This window comes from Montipora capricornis, chromosome 9, assembly GCF_036669925.1.
Source record: "Montipora capricornis isolate CH-2021 chromosome 9, ASM3666992v2, whole genome shotgun sequence".
NCBI lineage: Eukaryota > Metazoa > Cnidaria > Anthozoa > Scleractinia > Acroporidae > Montipora > Montipora capricornis.
This window is the reverse complement of record NC_090891.1, coordinates 31117634-31143520: the sequence shown is the minus strand read 5'-3', so window position 1 is coordinate 31143520 and position 25887 is coordinate 31117634. Positions and strand designations below refer to the sequence as shown.

Below are 25887 nucleotides of genomic sequence, written 5' to 3'. Positions count from 1 at the left end.
AGAATAACTACAAGAGCTAATATCTTCGAGACACAACATTTACAGCTAAAATACATAGCATATACAGATACATACTAATCAAGTGAAGCTATGATCTTCGCAGTTTGACAGGAGCCCATCACCCGGATCTTCTATACTTGTGCAACGGCGTTTTCACAAGTAAGGTTATTTTTAGATTGAATTTTCCCGCTAATGAGACTCCCACAGGAGCCCGATGACCAATTACAAGAAATTAAGCTGACGTCATAGGGTCACCGAAGCTAAGACTTTGTTTTTTGACCTAATTCGCGGGAAGGGCTCTAGTCTAAAAATAAACCTACTTGTGAAACGCCCGTTTCAAGAAGCTGTATGAAAGTTTTCCAGGATGGGCTCCTGGTTATGAGCGCAATTTTTGCAATTGCGTAGAGAAGCCTGACCAGCTCCCAACGTCTTCATAGCTCAGTTGGTTGGAGCGTCGCTCCGGATCGCGAGGTCACGGGTTCAAACCCCCGTTGAAGTCCTGAATTTTTCGGGGCTTCTCTACGCAATTGCAAAAATTGCGCTCATAACTGCGAAAATCATAGCTTCACTTGATTTCATAATGATTCATGCCCCATATACCATTTCATCATAGATACATACTAAATACATAACTCTTGGGTTTCACCAGGAGCACGTGATCAACAGCTCCTGGTTTCACTCACGTGATCAACAGCGTTTTTCAAAAAACAAAAGAAGACGTTAGCTAATAATAGCTTTCAATTCCCGGAGGATTGGATCGGGGACACCAACATGACCGCCATTTCATTGTTTTGGGAAAACCAACATGGCGGCCGTGACGTCATAAAATCCAAGAATATTTAAAGATATATTAATTAAAAAGAAAAGCCGCTGTACAAATGCAGCCCTGGATTCTCTTTTGAAACCTGTAACGTCAGTGGTACGGATAAAATGAGCTTGCGCGAACTGATTGTTCTAGGTTTATTGAGAGACAGAAATATAGTTTACGTCATAGAAAGTTCGGCGTACGGGGTTTTATTCACGAGTTGTTGCTATTCTCATGTGATGTGTAATAATGTAATTTCCACGAAGATCATCATGATCATAAAAAACGAATTGAAGACTGCCATTTTGTTTCGTTCACTTATGTTTTTCCCCAGAAGCTGCACGTGTTAGAAACTGAGTGTTTTTTTCTTTCAGTTGAGGGAGTTCGACCGAACCTTCCTAACTACCCCTGGATATCCGCCTCAGAATTTTCGCGGTTTATCTTCCGTTTTGTCTGTTTGACATTTCACCCCTCCCTAGAAAGACACTCTTTTTTGTCGGGTCATATGACTCGCGCCTGAGCTGAAGACAATAGCCTACTTATAACCGTACCCACCCCCCAGAACACGAAGAATAGGGGTAGAAAATAGCTGTGCGTAAACATTTGGATACCCAGTTTTCGTCCTCTTTTGAAGGAGACATGGAGCTCTCATGGGTTTTCTGTTGAGTGCAGTATTCTTTGGAGCAGTTTCGACGCTTTCAGTAAGTTATCCCATTTTAAAAACGACTCCCAATTGAACTCCAGCTTTTCCAAATACGACATGACACTTCTGACATAATCGACAATGAGCTCTTCCGAATTCTTTTGCTTGGCATAAAAGAGCATTCCCTGCTCGCAGAGATCTCTTTTCTTTTGCTTTCGCTGTGCTGACGAGTACGGCAGAGGTCTTTTTCCCGTACTCGTCAGCACAGCGAAAGCAAAAGAAAAGAGATCTCTTCTAGCAGGGAAAAAAGTGCACAAATTCTTCTTTGAGAGCTGATGTTACTTCTGGTTAGCTCTGTCACTTTGAATGCTTTCAGTTTCAACGCGAACTTTGTGCTTCGTCATATGCTCTTGTACCCTAGTAATAATCGAAATTCATGATTTTTTTAAGCCAAAAAGACAATAATAACCGACCCTTAAATGCAATTTCCCTATTTTTTTTTGTTTCCCAAGACTTGTAGAAACCCATCGTTTCAAATAACTTAAAGGAAAGTTTTGAACAATGTTTGTCCATTGTTTGGGTGTGGGAGGGGCAGGGCAGAAATTAGCGGGGGGGAGGGGTGGAAAACCTGGGAGGGTCACAGTTTTTTGAACCCTTCGAAAGGGATGGGCATGAAAAAAAAAAAGACAACAAAGAGGGAGTGTCACAAGAAATTAAGCCGTTCTGATCATAAAGGGATTCCTTAAAATTATGTTATAACACGAATACGAGCCAAAAGTAGGTACAGTATGTGAAAATCATGCCATACAAAGTTTTTCCTGCCATGTGAACATGTCAAGCTATTTATAGTTTTGAATGCAGTGCATATATCTTGGTTCTGTTATCATCCTATTGAGCCCAAAAGCTTTTTTGGTCCTGTTTCCCCAACATAAATTTCACTTGCATGGTAGGTTTGCTTTATTAAAAGAACTGAACCATTTTTCTTCTACAACTGTAAAACAAATTTGTGGGGGGGGGGGGGGGGTGGTGTCAACAAATTTTAGGATGAATTCCAGGGGAGGGTCAAGACTTTTCAATCCCTTACCTAGGGAAGGTCATTTTATTTTTGCCACTTTACTGAAAATCTCCACCCTTCCCCCTCCCCCCCTGCTAATTTCTGACGAGTCCCTAACTAAGCATTTAAATTCTATTTAGATTCTATTTTTTTAGAATCTCTGTACGGTGGTCAATTTACATTATCAACTCTGTTGATAAACCAAATTTTTGTAAGCATTTAAAGCTGAGTTTTTAAAAATTACGATATTCAAACTGCTGAGTATTTGGCTATTTGACTATTCTGTGGGTTTGAACCCTGGCTGGACTAAGAATCAAAGAGTCAAAAAAAAAAAAAAAAAATGAGGGGAAAGTGCTTCCTTCGTCATACATCTGAAATTGGTTAGACTTTCAAGTCAAGTCCTTTCAAGGATTATAAACAGTTGGCCCCATCTCACAATCCTCACTGTTAACACAGTGGGACATTAAAGAACCCATTGTATGCATTATTTTGCAATTAAGAGGAGGACATGGAGTTGCCAGGTGCTAGATCCTTGCTGGCATAACCTCCCACACAGTATTTCGCTGCTCAAGCGTTTTAAGCAAACTAGATGGTAGTTGCAAAGATTTTCTCTGCAACAACCTTGAAAGTCTTCAAGTGTATTTGCAGTCAACTGGAAAGCAACCAAGCTAAGCAGTACTACTATTTTCTTGTGAAGAATTTTGAGCAGTGTTCTCTTACTGACGGTCCTGACCAGAGTGTGTTAAGCATTGACAGACTCCAGCTGGGGCATATACTTTAAATAGTTGGGTCTTGTTAAAATTTCAAAATTAATATCATGCTTCAAGCTACTAATTAATTTGTGTAACTTAGTTTTCAGACCAAGATTGTGTCACTAGTGCTTATCCACCAAAGGAAAGGTACTGTATTAATGGGAAACTGAAAAATCAGAGTCCCAGGCAGAATTTGAACTTAAGTAGGAGTTGCAATGCCCATTGGGCATTGCCCCCTAGAGGCGTCTGGGATCATGCTCCTCCAGAAGGTTTTGAAATTGTAGAACCCTTAGGGACACATTTTCCAGCATTCTGAGATGCAAAATTGGATAAAGAAGATACCAACAATAACAATATCATTAAGTTCTTCAAGAGTAAAAAAATCCATGGTCATTATAAGATGATAGATTCAAATCAGGATCAGGTGAAGAGTGAGACATTGACATAAAAGGTTATGTTTCCTTTACAAGAAAATAATCTGTTTGCTGTATAAATAAAGGCAAATTCAATCCATGACTAAGTAACACAATTATATTTACTTATTGTAGGGGATACCATAGATGTATAGCTGGCCATGTCGAAATTTTTTTTTCCTGCCTCAAAAGCCTCTTTCATAATCTTTTTAAGTTCACTCTTCCGCTGTCGATCCCTCCTGAGTAAGGACCTCTGTAATCCAAACAGCGTTTAGCTCACGTTTCCTCTTGATCACTTGAAAACGTTCTGGACGATACAAAAACTTGCACATGATAGGGGGTTCTATTATTTCTGACTGTTCCGAGGCGATGGGCATTCTCGATGACAAAATAACAAATGCGTAAGGTCATAGCATGCGCTATGGGTTGCCTGGGTGCAGAGACTGGTGCTTAAATATGTGCTTAGCCTAAAAAAATGTCTGTCTAAAGCACTGCTGAAGCTGGAGTAGACAACAGAGACTAACATGGATTTGAACCTACTATCTATGTAACACTGGACTAGTTGCTCAATGGGTAGAGCATCTGCCAGCATTAAGGAGCTTGTAGGTCAGATTCCTGGCTAGGACTTTAATTTTTCAGTTGTCCATTTTCCCAGTTGCCCAGCAATTACTTTCCCATCCTTCTGACATGTACATACACCTTAAAGATAAACCGTTGCATAAGCACCATTGGTATCGTGGTTGCTTTACTATCATTTGTTGCTTTCATTAATTTCTTTTAAGTGAACAAATGCTTCCTTATTTGATCTATTGTTGATTTAATTATGATCTTTTGAATTGGTCAAGACAGCTAGTCGACAACCAATAGACCTTATTCATGATTGCCGCCATGTTGGATTTGCTATTGTCATGCAAATTAGCTACACACTCCTGAGGGGGCAAACAACACAAATTCGATAGGTTATAATGAACATCTTAGCCACACAGATGATTTGTTGCACGTTCATTGAATGTTTATCACCTAAGTAATAAAATAGAATGATTACACAAGTTACTTCGATGTTTTTTTTAGTGAAAAATGAGCAGCTAATGAAGTAGAAAATCAACCTGTCAAAGGCAATCCAAAGATATAAAAATTATTATAAAAGGTACTTAATTCTAAATACTAAATGGACTTTTAGCAATGTTATTTCAATATTTCGACTAGCTGATTCTCCGCAATTTGCCTTTTTTCACCCACCAGCATAACACATGGCTAATTTGATGACAATTTGAAAACAACACATGGCGGCTATCGTGAATAAGGCCTATTGGGTTGGCATTGTGTCTAAATTACATGATTGTTTTGGCAGATTTCTTTATGATTGCACTAATATCACCTTCAGACAACAGCATTAATTTTTTTTACTTTCTTACTTTCTTCATATACAATTATTTTATATACTTCTTAATTACCACTGTAAATATAACAGAAATAGTCATAATTTTTAAACATTGTAAATACATGTAACCTTATTGTTAATTTAAAGCACCAGCTGAGATCATTTACCTATTGGTCATGCATTATATAAGTACTTAACTTGATTGATTGATCTTGTGCTTTAATTTTTCATTATTACTAAATAGGGGTTTTTATTTTTTCAGCAAAGTTGGCTGGGAAATCGTGAATCTTGATCTTCCAGCAGATCAAAGGTATAATGATCTTGCTGAAAGAAAACACCACAGGTTAGCACTCTTACCACAAAAAAAAGAAAGTGAATTACCATTAATGTATCTCTAATGGATGCCCCCTCTTTAAAAAATGCCTCCTGTCTAATAAGGTCCCCTCCCAAGTTTGTATTAGACACTTCTCTTAAATAAGGGAGCGTTCACAAATAAAATCGTTTGGGGGTAGGGGAGGGACTGAGGAGTAATTCCCCCCCCCCCCCCCCAAAAAAAATATATATATATATATAAACACTTTCAAGGGGGGTCCGGTACCTATAATAATGACAACAAAAATTAATTGTCATTAGCCAATGTAAACACAATTTAATATTCACCGTATATTCAAGTGTGTAAAATAGGGTTGACAGACCTACACAACTCCCTTGTATGTGATCTGGTTTTTTTTTTTTTCTTTGTCATAATTTTGCTCTCTAGTACATACTTCAATGGATGCCTCTTTTAGGTGCTTCCAGTAAGATTTCATTTAGCAATGGTTTTGTGTTCTTTGAGACTTTAGATTGGACCTTCATACTGTACTGCTGCTTCTAAGAAATTAGTTCATCTTGATGATATAGTTTTAGTTTCTTGGTGTTGATTAGGCTGTGAGCAGTCCCTTCATAAATCAGTCGAGCGGCCCGCTTTTCTGAGGCAGTCATGTTTTGTCACGCAAATGAAAAAAAAAACCGCAGGAGGCTTGGGAAAAGAGGAGAGAAAGAAGGGACTGCACCCTTTTCTGTAACTGACCCGTTCAGAATTTCCTGTTGCACTGGCACCGGGATTAATTCGAATTGGTCCGTTGACAATGCACCGCTGTCAGATATTTTTTGACGAGTTAATAACTTTTTTGTCAGATTGTGCTTTGATTTTCCATGCATGGGAAAAGATAAGTACGACATGGCTTTTGTGGTAGATTTTGATCATTTATCAAATGGGAAATGGAAAACATTGAACCCAAACGAGAACAGAAACTTGCAGTCGAAGCTGTCCTGTCGGGAAAGTATGTCATCATTGTGCTACCAAACTGGTTTCTCTCCTCTTCCCAAGCCTCCCTCAGTCTTTTTATTCATTTGCGTGACAAAACATGACTGCCTCCGAAAAGCGGGCCGCTCGACTGATTTTTGAAGGGACTGCTTGCAGTCTAGGTGTTGATTTTCTCTGGCGGTAATTGTAATGTGACCTTTTGCATGGCCTCATGCTTTTGCATCAAATTATTCAATTCTAGACTCAACCGATAGGCTTGTCCATGGGAGAAGCGAGTAGTTTAAAGTGCATATGACATAAAACATTTTTTTTATTGGCTTGTTCAAAAGAGCCTTCAAATTGATGAAGAACAGCGTTTTATTTCATTGTGATAGCTCTTTTGGTTGCCGAGTCATGGTTGCTGACGTGTGACGTCACATAGTGGACACAAAATGATGTAAAAAATCACAGAGAATTGAATATCTCTGAAGACTTTTTTTCTGTACAGAACTGAAACCCTTGTACAGTTCTTAGACTCATTACAAAGTTCCATGATATGGCCCACTGAGATGTTTCCATGGCAATGCAATGGGCTCTAGGCCCTCTCCATCCACAAGAGTAAAATCAGAGTTTCCCTCCTCAACAAGGGTTATTTGCTCTTGATGTTCATTCAGTGGGTGTAAACGAATATGGACATTACACAGCACAAGCACAAGGAAGTCTGTTAGACTCTAGAGCAATAAAGAAGGCATTTTTTTCATTTAGGAAGGTAGAGGTCTGGTAACGATTTTGTGCTATGGTGACATCATAATCACTATCACAATGTGCAAGTTTGTTAGCACATCAACCCTGCAAAATCTCAACCCTGCAGACTTCATATTTGCAAAGATATTTCCATTTTGTGATTTTACATAATTTTGTGTCCACTATGTGATGTCACCAAGTCCTCTAATTTGCATAAATGCATAAATCAAAATCTTGAATAACTGGCAACCAAGAGTGCTATCACAATAAAGTAACACCATTCTTCACCTTTTTGAAAGCTCTTTCGAACAAGCTAATAAAAAATTTTGTGTCATATGCACTTTAAAACTTTGTCCTGGGCCCAGCATCCTTTCGTTCTTGAACGCCTGTTAGCTGGCTTTGTTAAGGCTTTGTTTGCCCCGCCTTTTTTCTTCTGCGTTTTTTTAGGAGATCGTTTACACTTTTTGGAGGCGTTTTTTCTATTTTTGCCTTAAAATTGTTTCACTCGTTCTTCTGAATGCAGGGTGTAATGGTTAATTGTGTCCATGAGGTAGGTTGGGGGTGTCTCAAATTTTAGGGTACTAAAAGAGGGTCCCTGAAAATATTTAATGCATCAAGTATCAAATATTTTTAATAGCAGATAATTTCTCATCATTCCCCCCCCACCCCCCAACAAGTTTTTTGTGAACGCTCCCTAAAAATCTCCTTGCTATAATTCTCTTCTTTTTCAAATTCCATGATACACCTTGTTTACCCCCAAACTTTTGCATAGACATCTTCAAGAGAAATAAAAAACTGAATATGGTTTGAATTAATAAATTATGGTCTGCAGCCCTGCTGTAGAAAACTCTTGAAATTTTTTACCAAAAGATGTTTGTTTTGTTGAACTTGTTATTGTTATGAGAATAACACACCTCTTTTAACCCCCTTCCCCCCCCCCCCCAAAAAAAAAAAAAAAAAAAAAAAAACACTGTCAACCTGGACTTTCGTGGCATCTAACAGACACTTGACCAAGCATAAATGTACAAGATCATTTTATAGTACACATGTCAGAATCAAGAATCTCAAGAAGATCTCAGAACTGTGGCCAAGGTGATTGGTGCAAATATATTTTTCATCCTGGGTTTCTGGGATGAACCCGCGCCCATTATTTAGTGCACATCATTCCTGTTGATTCATATAGGTGCATGCTTGCAAGCCTGCTGATACCTTGGCTGTTCCCTCACCCCATTCAGAGATGGGCATTTTATTGAAAGAGCATGATTTTTTGTTAGTAGTCCACTGATGATGTTTTGTAATAGTGCCTGTCAATAGAATATGATTCCAGTTACATGTACAGTGTTGTTTGTGGCTATCCATGCAATGTTGTTTCAGTTCTCTACAAATCAAGGCTCTCCTCTCTCATCTGTTTTTAATGAGTGAAATTAACCTGGAATTGGCTTTATTTGGCATGTTTAGCCTCTGGTTTTGATTAATTTTAAGCAACAATTGTGGTACATGCCTATACATCAACTGTGATGATTCTTTTAAAGCTTTTACACCTGCTGGGTTTTATAAAGAACTTCACAAGCTTATCATGGATGGGCAAGCTATTTGGCTTTGTGGACAAAGATCTAGTAAGTCTTGTTAAAAATTTAATTTTGAAAGGAGGCATAGTATCAGGACGAATAATTTATCATAAATTTGAAATTTGTAGTGGGCTAAGAACTTTGAGGAAGTGTTGGCCATCCCCACCCAATATTATCAGTCTGAGAGCTCTCAAGTCTCACGATGCTATCTCACGCTCTGACGCCAACACGAGCATTTCTCACGCATTGGCACTTTTCTTGTAGAAGCTCAATCTGTTCATATGCGACCAATTTTCTTGTTTCTTTAGGACTTTCACCCGTTAACATATGAAATATATATATACATGTAGGCCGATATGTTAGCTAGGGCTGACCACAATAGCATGGGCTCTCTTAGCAAGCAGCATGAAAAAACAAAACTGGCAGACTTGAAAGTGCATTTCCAGCGATTTGAGAAGTGCAAATTAAAAAAATATTCAGAGGGAGCATGCCCCCGGACCCCCCTAGAATTATTGTTCGCCAGCTCCAGTTCAAGAAACACAGGCCACTTATGCCTATGCCGCAATCTCCAGCAAGCATCTCACTCTACGGAAACGTTAAGACTGAGAGCACTGTATTAATGCCAGTCCCAAAAAAAGGTGTGGTTTCATTCTAGTGGAGTAACCTTTTTTTTTTTTCTTTGTTTTTGTTCACGAAGTTTGTCTAGCATGTGGGTTTATAATGTAGAATGCAATGTCTTTAAGATAATAATAATAATAATAATGATAATAATAATAATAATAAATAATATAATTAATAATAGTAATAATATCGCTTTGATGATCCATACGATGTTTTTGAAATTCATATTTAATCAATACATGTTTCGGATGAAACATCATCCATCGTCAGTTGACAAATGAGAAATAAAACTAAAGTTGAGCAATAAATAGTGTAACAAAGTGAGATATAACATGAATAATTAAGGATGAAGGCGAGGAACAGAATAAAAACACCAACCACGAAAACAAAACAGAAAAACCAACTGTTTAGGCTAAGAAAAGAAACTCTATTATTAGTATGAAAGGGATAAATTAAGATGTTTGACTTGGGAATTTACAGATGGCTGCCTCCCAAAGGATGTGCATGGCTTCTTTGATTTTCAATGGAAACGTATGGAAGCAGAGTCGAGAATTTTTAAAAACAGTCTTCTGAACACCGGGAGCGACAATTTTCAGAACTCCCAAGTGCTTAAATATGTGGGAATGTTTGTCGGAGGCGAGATGTTCACGGATGCGAGTGGCGAAATGTCTATTGGTTTCACCAATATAACAGGCATTACAGCCTGCACATGAAAACTTGTAAATGACTCGCGATCGTAAGCCCACAGGGATAGGATCCTTCGCCCCAAACCAACCCCTAATTTTAAACGGGGTGAACACTCGCATCCGTGAACATCTCGCCTCCGACAAACATTCCCACATATTTAAGCACTTGAGAGGTTCTGAAAATTGTCGCTCCCGGTGTTCAGAAGACTGTTTTAAAATTCTCGACTCTGCTTCCACACGTTTCCAATTGAAAATCAAAGAAGCCATGCACATCCTTTGGGAGCAGCCATCTTTAAATTCCCAAGTCAAACATCTTAATTTATCCCTTTCATACTAATTAGTTTCTTTTCTTAGCCTAAACAGTTTGGTTTTTTCTGTTTTGTTTCGTGGTTGGGTGTTTTTATTCTGTTCTCGCCTTCATCCTTAATTATTCATGTTATATCTCACTTTGTTACACTATTTATTGCTCAACTTTAGTTTATTTCTCATTTGTCAACTGATGATGGATGATGTTTCATCCGAAACATGTATTGATTAAATATGAATTTCAAAAACATTGTATGGATCATCAAAGCGATATCTTACTTCGTGCTGCTAAGAAGTTTTAATAGTAATAATAATAGTAATATTAATAATAATAGTAATAATAATAATAATAATAATAATAATAATAATAATAATAATAAATTGAGTTTCAATTTAATTGTTTGCCTTTTAGGCTCCTCTTACTGACACCTTGCCTGCTCCGTACAGGGATGAAATCAAAGGATTGTCCAGGGCCACAGGCATTCCCCTTGGTATGACTTCCCATAACATTTTTTTTTTATTTTTAGTTTTTCGGAGCTGCATGTTCCTAGAGGAGAGTCATCCACAACTATAAAACTTAAGGACGGTGCCTACTATTGTGATTGCGTATACGCTCTGCGCATCTTAAGATACTCGGGTTTCCTATCAGTGATGCTTTACTAATACAGGGATGTTTTTGCGCAGTTTAAAACTATGCAGAGAAAGTAGACCTTTAATCATGATAATAATGCAAGCTTCAATTTGAGAAATAATGCAATACATGGCTTTGTATTTTAAAGCTTTTTACAAATATTGTTCATGAATTATCTTTGAAAAATATGTGGTTACTCCCAATTTTCTTTTTCGATTTCAATAACACTACATTTCCTGCATAATCATAAATCGGGGCAAAAATACCTTTGAATTATCAACCCTGTCCTTAATTACTGATCAGAATATTCAGGCAGACATCCTTTGACGTCCTCCTCCATGAGCATTTTTAAATAATTATGTGCATTGCAAGTTGTTGTGTAGTTGCTGGCTTCTGGATCCATTTGCACACTAACAACATTTAACGCCAACATCTTTCCAACAATCTTGCATGCAGACTAAAAATACTGCACACAAAAACAAAGTGCAAGAAGCTAGTCGTAGCATACAGGAATATTAATAATTATTGATCATCCATTTGGCATGTTAGCTGTGTCCTTTCAACCTTTAATGTGGTGCACCAATACTGCAGAAGACCTCATTTTTTCACTTGTCCCATCTAATGTCAATCAAGATTCATAATTACTGTTCCCTCAAGCTCAAAATGTCTTTAGGGCAGTAAAAACGTGTTTTTTTTTTTATCCTGAAACCTTGAAAAACAAGCTTAAAATTGCTCAGAAAAAAATCGCACAATTTACAATATTTGTCGCATAATTGGCCTTTCTAATCGCATAATCTGCCCTGCAAATTTCGCACAATTTGCATTTTTTCATCGCACCCTATCAGAAGGCCTGGCCATTGTAAAACAACAACAACCACAACAACTTTATTCAACAACAGGAAAGGTGAAGGCAACTTGGGACTTACTGGTAGCTTAAAACAAGCTACTGGTGATCAAGGCAGGCTGAGGGGAAACAAAGAAAAAAGAGGAAAGGGTTTATTTGCATGAAAACTGGTCCGAGACAACGTGGAGTTCATTCCTTGATACAGTATATTCTCTCTCCCACATTGTTCTATTAGGTGAAGTTTTGCTGTACAATATCTTTTATGAAGTATTCACTGTTTGTACATCTATTGTTGCTGAGGACAAATCAGGTATTTTAAAGTTTGTAATAATAATGATAATGATAATGATAATAATAATAATAATAATAATGGTTGTCTAAGTATCAGCAGCGATGCAACGCATGACCTTGGAGCACAGCTTACAGCCAGCTGAAATCTGGAGTATGCTGGTTTTTGCTGAAGGAGGAAAACTGGAGAACCAGGAGAAAAACCCTTGAAGCAGAGTAAAGAACCCACACAAACTCAACCCACATATGATGCCGAGTCTGGGAATTGAACCTGGGCTACGTTAATGGGAGGCGAGTGCTCTCACCACGGCACAACTAACAATACAATAGTACTAAAAATAATATTATTACTGTTTCTCATCAGGTAATCTGTTTCATGCACGGAATTTGGATTTTGGGCTGTTTCTTGGGTAAGTTCTGAAACAAATCTTTTCAATCATTTAAAGTGAAATAGAAAAGCGCTCAAAATTAATTTCACTAAATTCTAAAACCACTAAATTCCAATAACCACTGAACATATGCCATCTGGGCCCAGGTTATTATAAGTTTAAGCTCTTAACTGGGGTTAATGAGCCCTAAGGGAGTACTGGTTTTCTTCACTTGTCCCTAGCGTACTCTACTCTCCTCATCCTTGCAATCAAGGCTTGTCCAGTAGTCAATAGCTCATTGTTTAGCTCAAAGTACTTTCACTTTAACAATGTTAAAGCGGTTGCCAAAGCTTCCAGTAATTTTCCACAACATCACACGATTCTCACCTGTCTCGCCTTATGTAAATCACCCATACCATTAGTCAGCCACATTTCAGCTTTGCTCTTCAAGCAACTGCCTTGACTTGCACGCTAGATTGCATTTTTCCCACCCTCCCACCCAACTGGAAGCTTTGTCTTCTTTAATCACTATGGCTTTGCTTTGTCTTGCAAATTTTTTATGTTATGCTATTTCGTCTATTTTATTTTAGTTTGGTTGTTTTGTCTCATAGTTTGTTACATTATATTATTCCGCATGTTACCACCACACCATTTAACTAAAAAAAAAAATTAGCTCAATTTAGAAAACTAAACCCTAGGTGTGTGTCCTTTTACATTAATTTTCTTACTTACTTATTGGTGGCAGGGAAGTGCACCCTGGGCTGCACTTTACCCCACAGTAGGTGGGACAGCCCTCCTTGGCAATACATACATACATACATACATACATACATACATACTTAATTGACCGCTCCCCATAGGGGCTTTTCAGGGCCAATGAATCAACGAAACAACAGAACACAACAACAACAACTGTTAAGAATCCCAACTGGCCGGAGGCAAACCAGTTGGCTATTTACAAGTGCAGCTGAGAAGTTGAACCAGAGACTACCAGGAACAAATTCAGCGAGTGGTCAGAGCGGGTCTTGAACCGGGATCTCCGGATCTCAAGGCAAGCGCCCTTACCACTGGGCCACACTGCCTCCTGCAATAGGTCCGGATTGCTTACTCCAAAATGGTACAACTCACCATCTGACCTATTCTCCTTCCAGAAGGGCTCTTTTGGTCCACCCTATGTTACATTCTAACATAGGGTTGCCTCTAGAGACACTGCTACTCTAGGGGGTCCTCCTAGGGACACCGCTACCCTAGGGGGCATAGGCTCTGCTTTCCCTGCCACCAGAATTTTGCCCAAGGATAGTGATTAACGTAATATAATTGAATTAAAAAATAAATAGATAAAAGGAGAATCTGTGTTCTCTAGTTTCACAAGCTTTGCAGGGGTGGGGGGAGGAGTAATCATCATTACCCTCAGTTGTCCATCCTGCTCTCCTGGGCATGCAAGTAGTCCCTGCGGCTCTCCCCTTTTTATGTCACTGATCCTAAGGGACTCTCTAATGTTGGGTTTGACCATGGTTAATAGATGTAGGCTGGTTATGAAACTCGACAAGTTTCTTTGTTTCATGTTTTTGTTCACTTTTTTGGCCTTGACCCTGCAGGATAACCAATCAAAATCTTCGACTAATTTATTCGAAATTAACTTGCGAACCAAAAACAAACGATTGCGCAGGGTCACGGTCGGTTCAACATCTGATTGCGACTGTATTGTTCCTGCTTTTGAAATTCCCATGGTTTCATAACCAGTCCCTAGATTAACTATGGTTTGACCTTCAGAATGACACCTGTATGCTGAGTGAGATCCTCAAAAGACCTTCATCATTTATTTTCATAATAAATAAACTGAAAATGATATATTTTCTGTCTCAAACTACCAGAAAATTTGAAAGTCATCAAAATATTGTTCTTTGATAACCACTATTAAAATTTACATGCATTTATACTGTCTTGGTTCTATTTTTTTTTAGATGGGACGTAAAGAATGACACCTGGATGCTGAGTGAAATTCTCAGGACTCTCATCGTTAATATAGACTATCAGGTGATTGTAATGTCACATTTGTGCATGCCGATCTTTTAAAAAGTAATGCGGTAAATGGGCTTTTAAAATGGGAAATCATGCGGCAATGGAAAATACTTTTTGTTTCAAATAACCATCTGGAAGGTCAGGTTAACCAAAAATTCGTGAATTTAAACCATTGACTCCCGGGGGTTCCCCATTGACTCCCAGGGGTTCCTCATTGACTCCCGGGGGTTCCCCATTGACGAGTAAAATCGTCTGGCATTAAACAGAGTAAAATACCAAGTCTGGCTCAGTGGTTTAGGCATCAAAGGGTTAATTACCAAAAATTTCCTGGCCATCAATTTTCTCATCCACAAATTTCAGGAATTTTTTAGTTGAAGTGAAAGGGAATCAAGTTTTGAATTGTGGTATACTAACCAGATAAGCAAGGTTTAAGCCTTATAAACAAAGAAATGAATTTTCATGAAACACTGAAATTTTCGTATACAACATTATTTAATTTTCAATTTTCAGATTTTGATTTTAACCTTTTATAGTACAGTATTTCGTCATTGTATTTCAGTTACTCAGACATTTCTTTTTTATAGTAATATATCATGTAGTTTTATTTGCTCTTTGCTCCGCAAGGAGCATGAAACTCTGAGTAGCAATAAATGCCTTCGACCAAATAATCCAAATCTACAAATATATATATATATATTTTTTTTGCATTTATAGTCTAGCTTTCAATGTTAGAAGAGCCACTTGTGGATTACATTGAATAAACCATTATTATTATTATTATTACATGTACACTGCATTTCTTTGTTCTGTGAGCAGTTGATACTTGGTTAATACTCATCACGTATAGTTTGTCCTCAACTTGTATTCTTGATGAAAAAACACTTCAATTATTATTGATGTATAAATATGCAACTGAAACTCAGACAAAAAAACTACATATGTGCAACAGCAGAATGAAATAAACAAGAAGCCATTACCAAAAAAAGAAACAGAGCGACTTGCAATGTAGACCACTAATCAATATGTTGACCAATACAGCAATGTATTGCCAGGAAGAGATGCGTATTTACCTGTGTATAATTTGATCTTTTATGGCCTCAAAAGAAGCTCCAAAAATCGCCCTCGACTTTTACACGGGTCAAAGATTTAGAGCCAAGTTCCAACTAAATAATTTATTCAAAATTAAGGTAATAATGTTGTCTTGGATATAACGAACGAATGGACAAAAGACTTGAAAATGAAATTATGTACTGTAAGCAATTCCAGTTGAAATGAAAAAGGATTTGTCCAACTCTAAAATTTAATGTTGAAGCTACTCGCTAGCACAAATATGAAATAGACACTCTGGAACTTTTCGTTTACCAAGGCAGAAAGCTAAAAAAGGCATTTCTGTTCAACTGCTCAACTGCGTAGTAACCTGGCACAATACCTTGTGTTTGTGTGCAAGCATCGTCACTTGCGTTGCTTGAAAATGCTGGTTGGTAATGATTGTTTTTTATTCTTTATACAAACCTTTTGCAAACTTCGTAGTGTTTGGTTTATGAGCTAGTATTTTTGTTTTGTTTGTCATGTGAGATATTATAAATCAAGGACCAATTAAACCTTGCACATTTCGCATTGTATTTGAAGTAATTTTCCTGCTTCTGTGATGTTGTGCTTATCCTCTAATTAGCCCTTTATCCCTGAACAACGAAACAGGCTAGTTTGAGGTTTACATATGGTCGATTTTCCGACAACTTTTTTTGAAACTCAAGGACAAAACAACTGCTGAACCACAAAACTATTACGCGCTTGAGGCCCTGCCATCAAAAATGGGGGGGTCGGCTTATACACGGGACCGACTGATACACGGGTAAATACGGTATTGATAGAGTATTGACAATCAACTGATATATTGGCCGATATTATGAGCTGGTGCTAGCTGGAGGTAACAAAATGGCGAATTATCATTGAAAGTATGAATGAGGGGTGGTGAATTGCTACCCTGTGAAGAGAGTCTCTTTCGATCTTCCTAGATAAGTCGGGAAGAGGAAAGAAGACTCTGTCAGCCACCTCGACATTCTTTGATTTGCCGCTTATCCGAAGAAATGGATGAGACAGTCCAGTTTGGACTTATCAAACCTGTTTTTTTTATTTTTGCGTATGATAAATCGCCAGGTGTTGTCAATATTTTTTTAAATTTACAAAGGCGTGGCAATTTTCAACTGTGTAAATTCCAGTGAGTATTTGCTCTGTATGTCGGTTTCAGAAACTAGTCTGCTAGAAACCTATTAAAATTTCAGTAAAAAGTGAAATGGCAATTTAAAAGTATGAGCTATCTTGAGTTTCCGATGAAATGATTCCTTGGTTGTCGTGTGTTTTCCAGAGTTGTTCGAAAATATCACTGTTTGTTTTGGTTTTCTGGTTGCTTGTCACACATGACTAACACCAAAATACATTTGATTTTCATACGAAATGTCGAGGTGGCTGGCAGAGTCTTCTTTCCTCTTCCCGAGTTATTTAGGAAGAGTCTGCTCTCAGGGTAGTGAATTGCTAGCTTAAGTGGCTACACGGCCAACGTTTGTATAAACGTAACCTTTCCTTGTACTTGTACATGTTTATTGCCGTGACTTTAACATCTTCAGTTCCCACGGCCTGCTCCCGTCTGACCTTGTAGCTCAGTCGGTAGAGCGGCGGAGACCTAACCCGAAGGTCGTGGGTTCAATTCCCACCCTGGTCAGAGTTTTTCTCTGTCCTTGTGTGGGCCCATTTCCATCAGTAGGGCTAACGCTCACATGGTTCATATGGGATAGAAATCTAGCACTTCACATTACCCTCTATTCAGTTAACTCTGTTTAAGTGGCCAAAAGACAACTTGGTCGATGGGCTGACTGATACATGTGTATGTGATAGGGAAACACTGTGAACCGAATCTCCTCTGAGGTTTGAATGAACATTGACTGATACACATTTTAATATCTCCAGTGTAGCTGCATCCAACACATCAAAGGAGTAGTGACTACTACAATTTATCGAGGCCCCACTCTGTACACACACGGTCTTATGAGCATTCCACTTTTTCTTTAGAAAGTTCAGATGGCCACTGTATCTTAACCAAAAATAATTGTCATATTGTGGTTTATAAAGGAGGACTTGAGTGAAAAAGATGTTAGTCTTTCAAAAGGCCCCACAGTGGGTTTTTTGAAGTTCTTCTCTTAAAGACTATAAAGAGTATATTGAATTTAGTTATTTATTTATTTTTTTTTTTTTTCAGAGCAAGGGAAAAACTGTGTACAAGTCAGTGAGCTTTGCAGGATATGTTGGAATGATATCAGGAGTGAAACCTGTAAGACTTAGAAGATTGACTGCCCATAATTAATTACAGTGAAACCGGTTGCTCATTTGCGCCCCACTTTGCAACATTGCGATGCAACATTTGCAACATTGTCACGCAATGTTGTGTTTTTGATTGGCACTTTGCTCCAAGCAAGTTGAAGGTTTCAGATTTGGCAGCTTATCTATCCACAGTTGAAGTCGAACTGTAATTACATTGTGAACCTTCTCCATGGTCGGTTTGGAATAATGTTATTATTGATAACTGTAATATTTTGGAAGGCCCTTCAGCTTCAAATTGATTTGAAATGATTAATTTCTTTGATTCAAAGACAGTTTACGCAGGGAATCCAGTATTGGCAGATTGAGTTTTCGTGGAAAATGGGTTGCGCTTAATGCTAAGAAACTGTGGTGTTGAATTGATATTTCAACCCCCTTACAGTCCTGAATTAAATTCTTGTGAGTTTTTTTAGGTGTATTTGAGAACTTGTGATAATTCATGGTTTGCAAACAATTGCACCAGCGATACATTGTGGATTTTATAATTTACTTTTTTTGCAGCCTTGCGAATCCCACCTAGTGTAGAGTGATTATGCCGTAAATTTATGTAAAAAGTAGAGTTAAAGGTTGTTTTGAATGGGTACAAAATAATATCTGAGTCTGGAAAGGTAAAAACTGGTTGAACTTGAACTTGGAACTTCCTCGGAGCAAACTGCCGATCAAAACACCAACATTGCATTACAAAATTGTAAAGTGGCACGTAAATGAACAACCGGTTTCACTGTAAGAGAAGCTGATTCTCGCATCTCGAGAAATTACATTCGAATTTACAGAATGATTGAGATTTTTTTACAGACCCCCAAAATTTATTTTAAACCAATAAATCCTGGGGGGGGGGGGGGGGGAAGACTCCCATATAAAAAGGATGGAGGTGCTCGTCAGAAATTTTGAAAAGAACCCCTAAGAGGTTCCAAGATCCTGTCTTGTGGGCGTGGCATGAAATTTTTTTCACCCCTAAGAGGTACCAAATTATGGGTTTTAATTAGACAAAATTAAAAAATAGTTAATTGTCAAAGGTCTCCTGTCATAATTTGTTAGCTCAATACTGTAAAAGGTACTGCTAAGGCTGCTGCTGTGGACCTTTTGAGGCTGAACACCCTAAGAAGTACCAAAACCACTTTTTTAACCCCTAAAAGGTTTGACGAGCACCCCTGTCCTTTTTATATTGGAGTCCCTGCCTCCGAGAATAAATTTAAAGATTGCAAAAATTATACATGTATCACTTTAACTTGTACTTTTGCCTTTTTTAATGCAAAAAATTACATGTATGAGGATTTAATTTAGGAGATCTACAGATCTACAATCAATGCCTTTATCGTTTTTCAATGAGATCCACAAAATTAATGGTTTCTTTGATAATTTAAGTGTAAGGATCCAACCACCATGATGAACACTGCAGTGATCAATTAAACCCCGTAGGATAAGAATCCTTATAACTACTCAGACGAGGCACATCTGTGTAGTAACGAGCCATTTTGGCCCAAGGTGTCCTAAAGAGTGGTTATTAGTGATCTACTAGATAAATAACAATTCAGAACAATTACCTCAATTAGTTTTGATCGCACTCATCCTCTCGATAGCATCATCCACCCTTCAAATAACTTGGCGCACTAGATCAATCACTCATTCACTCACTATCCTCTATGATGTCAGTTATCCACTGAACTGCGGGTCTGACATTGCATGGCCCTTCCTTTTCCATAAAACGTGGTTGTTTGCATCCTCTGGGGTTAGTCCAGATAACTAGAGGTCCTTCCACCATTTTTCGCTGCCTTCCCTGGGTCCTGTGCTTGTCCACATGCAGAGAGCGGACCCTTCCAGTCCATGATTCGCTCTGCTGGACATGGCCAAACCATCTAAGGTGCTTCTGCCAGAGGGCAACATCAAGGTCATCAATGCAGAGCCTCAGACGGAGGAGGAGGAGATCAATAAGCCCACAAAACCTGGCAGATATAGTAACGGTACCAACAAGGAAAGGTGACAGTAAAACAATACAAGCAAATTTCCTCTCACCGTGTCTCTTGCCTCTTTAATGCACTTTTACAAACAGTCTTTTTTTGCTCATCATTCTCAGGGAGTTCTGACACTTACTTTGAATGAACGGTTCAACATTGATGGAGGATATATTGGTAAGAGAACTATTGCAGACAACAAAAAGTGGTATAATATTTAAAGTGCTCCTGTGATAAAAAAATCACTTCCTTTTTTCCTTCAGATTTTTTAAAGTGTGTTTGCTTAACACCTGACTGGCAAGATTTTGAGCTTTGATTTTTATCCAAAGGCCGTTTACTTTGAGTGTAAGTTTTGCATTTCAAGGTCTGCCGTTACTCACGCTCAAAACTGACCGATTGGACCTCAGAGGGATGGATCCAGGGAAAAGTGAAGTCAAAGGCTCACTAGCTTAAAATTTCAGTGTCTGAATGCAGTTTATTACATACGCCACACATGAGTTTAAAAGTCTAACAGCCCAAAACTCTCATGCTGCATATTAATTCTGCGGTGAACACACACACATCATTCTTAAACTAGTGAGCCTTTGAGGTCATTATCTCCTCAATACAGCTTTCTCAAGAACTTAGTTTGTAGTGGCGGACACTAAATAGGAAATCTCAGTGAAAATAAACAGGTGTCTTCTTTAAATCAAGGCCTAACTTTGGTCGGTTATTTTTTTTAGTGTTTAGTGAACATACTATTTTGAAATCCAAAAAAATAAGAATTGATTTTTTGGTCACAGGGGCACTCTAAAAGAGTATTTCTTTGAAATGACAGCTTAAGTAAAAATGAGGTTAACAAAAGGTTTGGAAAGCAGTTGGCAACAAAGTTTTTTGGAGTGCCTGACAGTTTTTTACTTGAGATTGTACAAAGAATGGATAGAAGAGGTCTGTACCCACTGAACCACCACTTCCATCTCTTTGAAGCCAATAGTAGACCTTGCGCGCTAAGATTAAGAAGGTAGATGTCCATTTTAGATTCTTGTAGGCCCTTGTGAAAAGTGGCATTTCACACTTGCATGGATGCTCATTATGGGGCTGGACAATCTGTGAGCCAGTCAACGAGTTACGTGAGCCATGCAAATTTCGCATTTAAGTCTAAGCACCCATTTCAAATAGCGCTGATAAACAGTATTTAAGTCTAAGCACCCATTTTAAAACTGTTACCTTTCAATAACTGTGTGACTCGCATGTCTTGCTGGCTTGCACATTGTCCTCACTCACTCATTACTGGGTTTTATAAGCACAGCTTATGTACATTTATTTTTTGTATCTCTAGTCTGTCATGAAGGTTGCCATTGTCCCTTAACCAAGTTGTTCTTCATTATCCTGACTTCATAATTGAGAAAATGGAAAGTCCATGTAAACATGATGCTTTGGCATTTTATTGTGGCTATTAAAAATTGGAAATAATTTCCCTGTCGCAAGCATGCATGTAAGCAAATACTTTCCATGGGTGGTGGGTGACAGGGGGCCACAAGCCTAACATTTAGCGCTGTTGAATGGTCCGTGTTTTTGCGTAGAAATTGCAATCCAACGTTAATGGTTACTAAACATTTGGTCTGGCATTGTAAGTTAAGCATGGAAAATTTTCCTGTATGTGTGTGACCGACATATTCACAACCCGCAGGCATTTGACACACATGGAATGCGTGTTTCGCGTTTTCGTTGGTAACGGTGGTAACTGGAGGTCAGTTTCAAAAATTGAACATAATTTTATTTTCAACAAAAATTCCATTCAAAAGAGACTGACATCTCTGCCCCTCCCTATGGCATATTTTTATATGTTTTTTCATTGGGTTTTCCCTCAAAAGGTATTGAATTACATAGTTATTTTTTGCATTCTCTTGGTCATTTGGGATCGCAAATCAGGCAGCTATAGCGAGATCGTTGAAATGAGTGAGATCTATGAAAAATTATATTTCAATCTTTTAGCAGCAACAGTTAAAGTATTCAAATTGACGTATTTTCAGTGGCCTAAACTACTTCCAAATGTTTCTTCCAAAATTCAAAAATTACCACTCCTCCCCCTTTCCGTATTTTGGTCATACATGGTGGTACACATGAGTGCAGTGAACAGACCAGTAGGAAGCTTATCCTTTCGCATGAACGTGATATATGAAGCAATTTCCTTGCCAGGGAATTAAAAAAACCCTGATTAAGTATGCAATACACACGAAACGCATAGGAGAATAAAGAGAGTCATACAACTACTTGTTCGCAGAAATGCTAGTCAGTAGCTTAACTTTAAAAGATTCATCATTTTCCCGCTACCCGCCACCTGTGGAAAAGTGCTGTGGTGTAAAGATATATATATTGATGTTGAATTTGTAGAATCTCTTTCAACTTGCAGGGATTGCAGAGTGGATCCTCGGCATAAGAACTGCAAAGTGGACTAGTTTTCTTGCAAGAGATGTTGTTGAAAAGGCAACCAGGTGATAATAATAATAGTAGTACTATTAATGATGATGATAAATATCTAATGATAATAATAATAATAATAATAATAATAATAATAATAATAATAATAATAAATTATGAGAGAAGTGAAATTCACACGTGTCATTCAATAATAATTATTTGATGCAGAATTTCAGAATTTCAAAAACGACTTAGACCGTGGATTTGTTGAGCATTTCCTGAACTCTGTTTAAATGATTGACCACAAGAGTTCACAATTAATTTTGCTAACTTGCAATGTCCATTCAATATTATTTATGTTTAGTTATGAACAAGCTCGTGATATGCTGACCAATGAAGAGGTTCTAGCTCCAGTTTATTACATTCTTGGTGGAACAAAATCAGGACAGGTAAAGACATAGTTGTGAAATGAAGGAACTTGAACCATTACCTATTATTATTCATAGGCATCAGTTGCGCATTATCTATCTACTTACTGGTAATTTTATTGCAGGGTATTGTAATAACACGCTCGCGCACCAGCAGCTTACACCCAATGAGGTAGGGAAAAAAAAAGAGCACTACTACATGTAATTGTTACAAACATTAACATCAAATGGTGGTAAAAAATGTTTAAAACTTTCTTACTGTATCAATGCTGCTGCCTAACAGTCGCCTGGTCGCCTGGGATGCCTTACTTGCGAGCGCGGGCAACCAGATTTCTGAGCGAGTAGCCCGAACGGGTGCCTAGCTTATCACAAGGTGATTCATCCTCACTTTTAATTAATTAATTCTGGGCTCTTGAAAAAATGCCTCGTGCAACTAACTTTTAATGTTCGGAGCCCGAAGGGCTTCTGGAAAATTTTCTTAGGCAGCTGCCTTGTGTCTGGTGGTAGTTTTCTGTCAACACACTTTTTCAATGTTACTTTCAATATTTCAGTCTCTTTCTACTCTAAAAAATGGAAAATAAAAATTAGCTTTGCTCAGTGGCATTTCTTATTTTCTGTCATGAAATTCTCCTGCACTTTATTTTATATCCTAGCGGTCAGTTTTAAATTAGACACAAGCATTCCTTTCGTTACTGCTCAAGTAACATTAATGTTCATTTATTAATAACTGCAATGATCACCATCTTAAGTAGCTTGAGTAACATTAACAGTTGACATTCATCCAATTTCAGCCTAGATATCTCAAATGGCACCTGGTATGTTCTTCAGACAAATTACGACAACTGGACGCCGCCATTGGTGATAGATGATCGAAGAACACCAGTGAGTTAATGCTAAATACGGTGCCTTTAAAACTGCTGCTTAATCACTTTGAGTCTCAGGGTTATTTAGCCGAGCACACATGCTCTACTAATTGGGGAGACTACAAATCAACTGAAATCAGAAAAAACATCAAATCAAATGTTGGTTTTTGAGGAGAGGGGAAAACCAGAGTACCCAGGGAAAAAGTGGAGAACCAACAAACTCAACCCACATGTGGTGTTGAATGTGGAAATTGATCCTGGGGCACAATGGTGGAAGGCGAGTGTTCTCACGGCTGTGCCAGCCCTACTCCTGTTTATGGAACATGTCAAGTTACATGTATGTAAATATTGATATAATGACATCTTTCATTTTTCATACCAAGTGTATCCATCCAGGCATTTGTTAGAGGTGGCCCCTGTAGAAATCACAAAATCCTGTCACCCTTTTCCCTAAAAAACTTGAAGTAAAAAACTGAACATTTTCGACATTAAGGGTGCATTCGATTGACCCTATTCCGGAATAAGAATACATGGAGTGATGATTTAAAACAGTATGTCTGGTGTTTTGAAGCAACAAGGATAATAAATAGATCTTTCAAGTATCATTTTAGCAGGTGTTTGACAATTTTTTAATGTGAATTTCCGTAAAAGCGAAGGATTTCTCACTTCTATTCCAAGTATTCCTATTCCGGAATACGGTCAATCGAACGCACCCTAAGTCATCATCATAGCCTATGTGTACCTGTACCTTCCACCTGAAATAAAAATGGGAGGAAGGAACGTCTACAAAGAGCTGGCCCAAATTGTGTTCCCTCCTCCATTTTTCTTTTGGGAAAGGGTACGGCTACATGTAGGCTAATCTGCATTAGGGTATTCGCCCTTGTCACATGGTGGCCATATTGTCCTGGGAGACCAAAAAAGCTTTGTTTTACCACCCCCATGGTTTCCACTGCGAGGCTTGGCGTGGTAAAACAAAGCTCTTTTGGTTTCCCAGGACAAATATAGCCGCCGTGTGACAAGGGCAAATTAAAGTACTGTCCAGTAAATCCATATTTTATATCTTTTAGGTAATTCCCAATTGGAAAAGTTTCGCCACATAGGACTTTTGTATTAATAAAATAAAGTGAAAATCTATAAGAGAGGAAGGGTTACGCTGTGACTTTTTAACTTCATCTTTAACTACCCCTGTCGTAATCCTTGAACGCAGAAGAGTTCTCAACTGGTAACATTTGGTTCCTTCCTCCTAGAACCTTGAAAGTAAAATTGCATATTTTCTGACTCTAGCCTGCATGAATTCATCACATTTTAGTAATCTGCATTTCTTTAACTTTATAATGAAATACATGTAGGTAATTAGACATGCTCACCAATCAACTGTCTGTAGATATTGTTTAAGCATAAGGTAGATTGAATTTTCCCTGTACTTTTTGTATTTTCCAGGGCAAGGCCTGCATGGACAAGATGGGTCAGGCGGTGAGCTTAGAATATTTTTCCCCCAGGCTTTCAATAATTTGTGGATGTTGAAAACAGCAGCACAGGTATAATTTATTTTCTGATTTTCCTGTTCAACAGGCAGTATCATTCAAGGAACTTTTCAATGTCCTCTCAACTCAACCTGTTCTTAATAAGGTGGGTCAAATCTTCATGTAATACAATTTTTGTGTGAAATATTGTCAGTTTAGCCTGAGCTTGGTATTCCATTTTTATTTTCTTGCAGCTTACAACTTACACAACCTTAATGCAAGCCAGTACTGGAACTGTTGAGACCTACATTCGATTTTGCAATGATCCATGCTTTCCGTGGTGAAAGAAATTCACCGCATAACAGTCATTCTGCTACTGATGCCATGCTAGAGTGGAATTTTTTTAAAATAATTATTAAAAACTATTAAAACCCCTTCATCCTTTTTGCACTGTCAGGTAAAACTGATCATTGTCAACAGCAAAAATCGAAAAAAAATTTCAGCTCTCTGACGAGCAAAAACCTTTGAAACTAAACAGAATATAAATGATCCCATTAATGTCAAATAACCCCACATGCACCTTGTGATTGCCACTGTTTTGTGATTATCGTCTGCTAGTAAACACTAAAGCACTGCAAGAACTTTCTAATTGATCCTTTGTTTTGTCTGTTGTAAATAGTATTGTTACGTTGCCTTGAAAAATAAGTATATGAAAAAAATAAAATAAAAAATTTTCAATGTTTTGTCCTGTTATGTATTTTGTATGAATTAAAATATTTGCCAACAATTTTTTTTCTGATGTTGGAATTTTGGTGGTCACATGCCCATATTTTGACAAGCTTCTTGACGTATGTCCCTTCCCCCCTTCAGATCTGTAAAGGAGATTTATAAGAGTCAAAACCGAATTCCCCAAAGTCTGTTACTTCAATCAACAGACAGTAACAACCATCCTAAATATACTCCTAATAGTTGGTTTCAATCCTGGCCCCAGGGGACCC

At 38.0% G+C, this 25887-nt stretch overlaps 1 protein-coding gene across 1 annotated transcript; it reads left to right on the top strand.

The window, feature by feature from the left end:
* Window positions 1–1362: 1362 nt before the first annotated feature.
* Window positions 1363–25627, top strand: LOC138015868 (acid ceramidase-like). The gene is made up of 18 exons (XM_068862997.1): window positions 1363–1506; window positions 3355–3401; window positions 5311–5395; window positions 6703–6708; window positions 8610–8693; window positions 10671–10749; window positions 11969–12043; window positions 12386–12431; window positions 14354–14426; window positions 17665–17736; window positions 19858–19912; window positions 22128–22209; window positions 22500–22584; window positions 22689–22735; window positions 23355–23445; window positions 24867–24899; window positions 24999–25055; window positions 25144–25627. The coding sequence occupies exons 1-18, from the start codon at window positions 1456–1458 to the stop codon at window positions 25231–25233; spliced, it is 1158 nt and encodes a 385-aa protein (XP_068719098.1). The 5' UTR covers window positions 1363–1455; the 3' UTR covers window positions 25234–25627.
* The last annotated feature ends 260 nt before the right edge of the window (window positions 25628–25887 follow it).